The sequence below is a fragment of the Papaver somniferum genome, chromosome 11 (genome assembly GCF_003573695.1).
Source record: "Papaver somniferum cultivar HN1 chromosome 11, ASM357369v1, whole genome shotgun sequence".
NCBI lineage: Eukaryota > Viridiplantae > Streptophyta > Magnoliopsida > Ranunculales > Papaveraceae > Papaver > Papaver somniferum.
In genome coordinates, this window is record NC_039368.1 from 30941718 (window position 1) to 30948989 (window position 7272).

Genomic DNA, 7272 nt, shown 5'->3' on the forward strand with positions numbered 1-7272 from the left:
ACAAGCTCAAACTAATTATACCCATCACGAACCTTGCTCGGCATCATGGACTGAGGCATCATCAAATACCACCAGCTACTCTTCTTCACTGCTTTATTAGTAGAAATGCTCAGCGTAAACACCACAGATCGCAGCCCCACAAACCACGGATACAAATCTCATTTAATCTCAGCTTCGAAGAGTAACCATAGATGTTACCCCGCTGCTTCTGATTTTGGAAGAGGAAACTGCACTTCATCAGCAAGCAGACAACCATCAACACCAATTGTCGCTGCCATCTTTCTTCCGTTTCTCAACATGAACCCATTCTTCTCAAATAATCCCAGTTTCAGTTCGTTGTTGTCGAGCTTCCGGCATAACTTCTTTCCCTAACCTCCTTCACCGGGTAGCACAGCCACCATTCTCTGTCCTTCTGTTACCCATATGAATCTCATCTGCAACCAGTTCGACCACCTTCATAATATTAATCAAGAACAACAACTATAGCACCAACATCTCTAAACACCTTTCTACTTTCATTTTCTTCATTGAGAACTGCCAACGAAACCAAATTCAGTCTATAACAAGAACCCCTCGACAACCCAAATTCCATTGATGAAACTGTTGCATGGCCCTCCATTCACGTCTGGAAAAACATTCACTAGCCTGTAGTAGATAGGCCTTTAGATGCTTTCTTAATACTGGTAGATGGAATCCAACCCCATCAACAACAACTGTTATAACCGGAAGACACCTACACTATTACAAACCTTCACATAGGCCACGTTTTTTAGTGTACAGTCCAGCCACGTTTCAGGTTATTTGTGTGGCTATTGGTCATCAGTATAACTATAGCCACATTTTGTTTTACCATGTAGCCATAGTGCACCATTTAGTCATGGGTTTATTCCTAAACCCATCAACTGTATCCATAGGGTATCGTTTGGTCATGGTTTTCAGTTTAATCCAATCACATGTAGCCATAGATGCGTATATGGCCACATTAAATAATTTTGTATGTGTCAAAAGTGTCGGATGACAATAGACACACCTTTTAGACTGTGACGGAAAGAGGATTTATTTAGCCACATTGGTTTGTTTATGTGTCCATAATATCTGGTTTATTAGACACGCATATACTAAGGAATTGACACATTATATCAAACATGACAAAAGATTGACATATGGTTACTCCATATTTTTTTTTGGGAGGATTATGATATGGCTACACGAAAAACAAATTGTGAACATAGCGTCGGATCCATTAGACACATGAGATTGAATTTTAACTTTTAAAGTACTAGCCATGGTTGTTACCGAGTCTTTTCTAGGCCAAATGCTCCTAGTATGCTTAATTTTCAAGCAACATATGCTAGGGTAATGTTTATGCATGTTCACTGCAATAAATAAACCTCAAGCTCTGGTGTATAGAAGGATACATTACAAGTGATTGTGGCTTCCAAGGTAATTGCAATACAGCGGGTGCAGCCGGGTGTTTTGTGAAAATAAAACATGTATAGTGGAGTTCTGTTGTGTTACTTTCTCCCAAAATTCCCGATATATAACCATGCCAAAATCCAAAATAGGAAACCATATCTTAAACTTTTCATACAAATCTAGAAGGGACTGCAAACGACAGGAGCCATCTGTGAGACCAACCAAACCTGTTTAACTTATCAATTCACAAAAGCTTGTATATTTTTAGCCAATATATTTAATGAAAAAATTTAGATCTACAACCAATATTTTTTATTTACCTCTTTCCAAAAGAAAAAAACAAAAATATTACATCAAATTGATTTTGGAGCCAGCCACTCCAAAACTACGATTGCAGTAGGAATGCATTTCTTTTGCTCTTTATATAACAAGACAAAACAATCCCATAATCAAATTCTTGATGTTTTAGATGCAGAGTTCGTGTCCTACAATTCGAGTGTCAAACTTATAAAGGCATCTGATGGCATAAAAATGACTTCGTCAAAGCTCAGGGACAATGTAGAGTGTTGAATAGCCACAACGAACCTGCAACAGGAAAATAGGGTTCTGAGTTCAAAAAAAACAAGGAAGAAAGAACGAGGGCACAACAATTAATACAAGGTGTCAGCCCAACTCAACATAAATTGTGGTCAAGACTTCTTACAAAGAGGACTTTCACAAGATATGGGAAAAACCCTGTCAAGTATGGTATTCAAAACGGTTGAGGGTTAAATTGGAACAAGGAAAATGAGATTAAAATTCACTATTCTTCACAGGCTACACAATACAAACTCCTCACACAAGCAAGTGAACCGCTCCATGCAATTCACTTAGGAAAAAGCATCAGTCCGCCCCCAAATGCTTTCACCATAAAATTGAGAACCATAAGACCTTTAGCACCATCATTTTAAATGTTTTTTTTTGTGGTTAATGAACTGGAGTTTCCATCATATATCTACAGGGTTACGAATCTAATTTGGGTACTTGGAATTCAATTTCACCATATGCTTTGAGTAATGTTATGAAGTGTATAAAAGATTTCTGAAATACAAGTACAACATGTAGTTATAGTGCATGTGCCCATAAATATATTCAAGCAATAGGACAAAAACATACCAACTCTCATTCTCTTGGATATCTATTTAAAAGTGACCAGAGTAGCAAGTTGTAAAGTACAGTAGTAGAAATTTCAATTGAAGTTCCATATGAGACACGGATAAAATGATGTTATTCATTTTACAAAGAATAAAGCACGCAAACATACAGAAAGCATGCTAAGGAACAGGATTAAACATAAGTTCCATCTTTATCGTTCTTTCAATATCATGTCACTAACCGAATAACCACAGATTAAAGGAAATAAAGCGATGTACCTGCGGGAGTGTGTCATTTTGGCTTGCGTATAAGTAAACCTCGGCAGTCAGTTCGGAAGTAATCATTTCGGGATTCTTTACCCAAGTCTTGTGGATCTACAGACGGCAAGATATTATCATTCGCAGAAAAGATTACTGTACTGAATTCCTCATCGTTGCCATCGTCATCTCTATAATTTTTGGGAGGTGTCACAAAAACAATAGACTTTTTCTTATCTAACTGGTCTTTGACATAAAATACCTGCTTAGCTTGTGAGGCTAAAATAAAAGGATCATTTTTGTATCCCAACATAGTAAGGTCAACAATCTTGTAGCCAAGAGCATCTCTTTTGACCCCACGTTTATTATCAACCCAATTGCACTTGAACAGATGAACTTTTCTTTCACAGTAATCTAACTCCCATATCTCTTGCAAGACACCATAATAAGAGGCTTTACCATATGTAACATCATCATCTCTAGATATGTGCATGTCATTTGCTGCAACGCTAACCCCACTATTCTGGTGAATTCTACCATCACGGGATCTTGTGCGGAATAGATATCCATTGATGCGATATACAGTGTATTTCGTTACCTCGTAGTGCGGGCCGTGTGATATCCATCTTAAGTTCTCTGAGATACTTTCTCTGTCGTCTGCCAACTCTTTTTCAACCTGAAATTCATTATTAGGATGAACCTTGAGTTTAAAGGAATATAACACATCAAACAAGACACTTTTTCTATGACCTATTACCTCATTTTTTAACCAAGCGCCAAAAGTGTTAGAGTGCTCTTTCTCTAGCCATGCTCGCTTTTTAGTAGAATAGTTAGTTTCCAAATATAGCTTGTGTCGGCTGGTATGTACAATAACCAAATGTTATTATACTTTGTACAAAAAAAAAACAGGAAAAAAAACAGGAAAAAAAAACAAATTAATACTTACTCTATGTAAGGCTCAATTTCAGGCGTGTTCTGCATTACATAGAAATGTGCTTGTCTCAACTGTTCAGGGGTAACTATACACGGCTCTTCAGCTGATAACGGTTCTCCCTCCTGAGATGTATTATGCCTATCTAGTGGAATACCAATTGTCCTGATGCTTTTATGGTACTCACAATATATCTCAATCGTCTCTTCTGCAACATTCTCTTCGGCAATGCATCCACAAGGTTGATTCTTGTTTCGCACATGCCCCTTTATAACCTTCATACACCTTTCGAAAGGATACATCCATCGAAAGCAAACCGGACCGCATAACTTCACTTCCCTGGTAAGATGTACAGTTAAATGAATCATGATGTCAAAGAAGGATGGAAGAAAATACTTCTCTAGTAAGCATAACGTCACACAGAGATCCTCTTGCAATTTATCTAGCTCTTCCACCATGATTTCTTTGGCAGATATTGATCTGAAAAAGAAACAAAACCTGATAATAGCATATCTCACAGGTGTAGGCATAATTGATCGAATAGCGACGGGCAAAAATTGTTGCATAAGCATATGGTAATCATGTGATTTGAGTCCGATCAGCTTACGCTCTTTTAGGTTCACAAGGGTGGAAAAATCCGAACAATACCCTTCTGGAACTCTTAACTCGGATAGTGTCTCCAAGAATATGTCTTTTTCTTCCGTAGTTAATGTATAACATGCTGCGGGAAGTATCGTTCCTTTGTCATCTGTCTTAGGGTGTAACTCCGATTTTAACCCCAAACGCACCAAATCCTTTCTGGCGTTTAATCCATCTTTTGTATTCCCGTTGTGCAGCAACGTTCCAACAAGACTTTGTCCCACATTCTTTTCGACATGCATGAAATCAATACAATGTTGGACATCATTATAGCGCCAATATCTAAGTAGTCGCTGCCATATGTTGTACTTGCTCCAGTAAGTGGTTTCCCTGCCTTCCTCTTCCTCACCTGACCTATCGACTTCTTTTGATATTTTTCTGATGCGCTCAATTTTCGTTTTTCCGATGCGCTTCATCTTTCCACCTTTTCCAGGTGTAGCCTGCACGTCTTCCCCTTGAGTATTCGTCCCCTTCTTTCCCCATGAATTCTTTATACATTTTACCTCCTCATATATTTCTTCCCCGGTCATTGGTTCTGGAGCAGTCTCCCACTTTTTTTCCGCCAAATGCCCCCTTCTGCCTTCTGAACGGATGCTCATAGGGTAAAAATCTTCTATAACCAACATAAACATTCTTGTTTGAGTCATGAAGCCTAATACTGTGCGTTTTTTTACGACACACCACACAACCATGATATCCAGCGTAGCGACAACCACATAGTGTACCAAGAGCAGGATAATCGTTTATCGTCCACAAAACAACTGCACGTAGAGTAAACATTTCTTGGGCATATGCATCCCATGTTCTCTTTCCCTTCTCAAATAAGAATTGAAAATCTTTAACAAGAGGTTCTAAAAAGACATCGATGTTGTTTCCTGGCGCACCATCTATAAGTAACGACAACATGATGAACTTTCTCTTCATACACAGCCCCGGTGGAAGGTTGTAAATCACAACCAAAACTGGCCATACACTGTGATGTTTGGTGCCTGTGTTTACATCAACTCCATCAGCCGAAACAGCTAACCGCAGATTTCTTGGATCACCTTTAATTTCTGGGAAATTGTTATCTATCTCTCTCCAAGCATGTGAGTCTGCCGGATGACGTAAAACACCGTCTTTGTTTCTAGTGGTATCGTGCCATATCAAATCTTTTGCTGTGTGCTTCGATTGAAACAGCCGCTGAAATCTTGGGATGATGTCGAAGTACCACAATACCTTTGCTGGAACATTCTCGTAAACTTTACCATCCCTGTCAACTTTCCATCTGGGTGCTTTACAAGTAGGACACACTTTTTCATCCTTGTACTCATTCCAATAAAGAATGCAGTTGTTGATACATGCATGTATCTTTGTGTACCCTGAACCCATTGATTTCAATATTTTTTTTGCCTGATATGTACTCCTCGCCATTAAATTACCTTCTTTGGGAAGCATGTCCTTTAACAAGGGTAACAATTCATTAAAAAACATGTCTGATGCACCGTGCTTACTCTTCAACTTAAACAACTGCACAATTGCAGACAACTTTGTGAAGTTGGGACATCCTTCGTATAAGGGCTTTTCAGCATTTTCAAGTAACTTTTTAAACTTTATAGGGTCATCTGCGAACTCTTCTGCAGCCTGCATCATATCTATAGTGTCTGGAGCATCAGTGGGAGTTCCCATTCCAAAATCTTCGTCTGGAGCATCAGTGGGAGTTCCCATTTCAAATTCAGCGTGCATACCATTGTTGACGTTAACTGGCTTACTACTAGTTATTGCCTCATCCTTTTCCCCATGCTTATTCCAAATAGTATACGTTTGATCGATTCCATTTACGAATAAATGATCTTCTACGTCGCCAACGGAGCATGCACAGAGATTTAAACAATTTGTACACGGACACAACATAAGAAATTCATCATATGTCTCACCCTCCTCCTTGAGATGGTTGACAGCATACCGCAGAAACGCCGCAACTCCTTCTCTATAACGTTTCTTCGTTCTATCAGTACTCATCCAGGATTTATCCATTCTGAAACGCAAAGAGACCAGTAGATCCATCAGTTGCACTCCAATGAAAGCAAAAACTGATAAATCAATTCAGAAATACAAGCTTAGCATTAACTAATAAATATGTTTCATTTCAAAATAATAGTTATCCCCTAACTTGACAATTTAGACATACAAGTCTTGAAATTACCAATAAATTCAGCACCATTTGAAACATAAAAAATTTATATGGACAAACATGGTAATAACAGATGAAACAGGCAATATGCAATTTCCCTCATACAAACCGATAATCATGCCACACAAACCCATAATCAGACATCCAGTATTAACTCAGGAAAATTGGTCTAGTACTTTCAGTAAATGGAGTCATTTCAAGTTTTGGAATAACACATACTGAAGGGTCTGTATGTCAGCCGCAGTTGGGAGATTTCGCGAGAATGAATTGCAGCAGCTCTAGGGTCAGTGTGTTTGTTAAATTAGAGTAAACACTGATCTGTGCTCTAATTGATTAACTTAGAAATCAAAATGTCATTTCAAATAAGTACTCTAATTGATTAACTTAGAAATATCAGATCATAAGTAGTATGTCCCTAGTTCTATAATTGACATAGTTGGCAACTTTTATATCTCTGGGAGCTCAAATCTTCTTCTTTAGACAGATGTGAAGTCACATCTGTCGAGAAAGAGCTCTAATGTTCATGAAGAATGATTGCACAATGACAATGAGAAAAAAAATACGAAGTACTTAACACTGGTGCATAGTACATCAAGGCTTGAAAAACATACCTATAAGTAACTTTGAGTCAGTTTTAGTGATTCTTTAAAAAAATGCCTTCCTTTTCTGGCTTTTCTCTCCTCGTCTCAAAGTGCTGATTTAGTAGAAATTAGATCCAGAAA

The 7272-nt window shown here is 38.2% G+C and overlaps 1 protein-coding gene across 1 annotated transcript; it reads right to left on the reverse strand.

Annotated features, from left to right (window-relative positions):
• Positions 1-2841: 2841 nt before the first annotated feature.
• Positions 2842-6423, reverse strand: LOC113324268. Its single transcript, XM_026572591.1, has 8 exons — positions 5350-6423; positions 5103-5190; positions 4881-4990; positions 4387-4604; positions 4135-4218; positions 3754-4077; positions 3565-3664; positions 2842-3483 (listed from the first exon to the last, which is right to left on the reverse strand). The coding sequence occupies exons 1-8, from the start codon at positions 6421-6423 to the stop codon at positions 2842-2844; spliced, it is 2640 nt and encodes an 879-aa protein (XP_026428376.1).
• Positions 6424-7272: the final 849 nt, after the last annotated feature.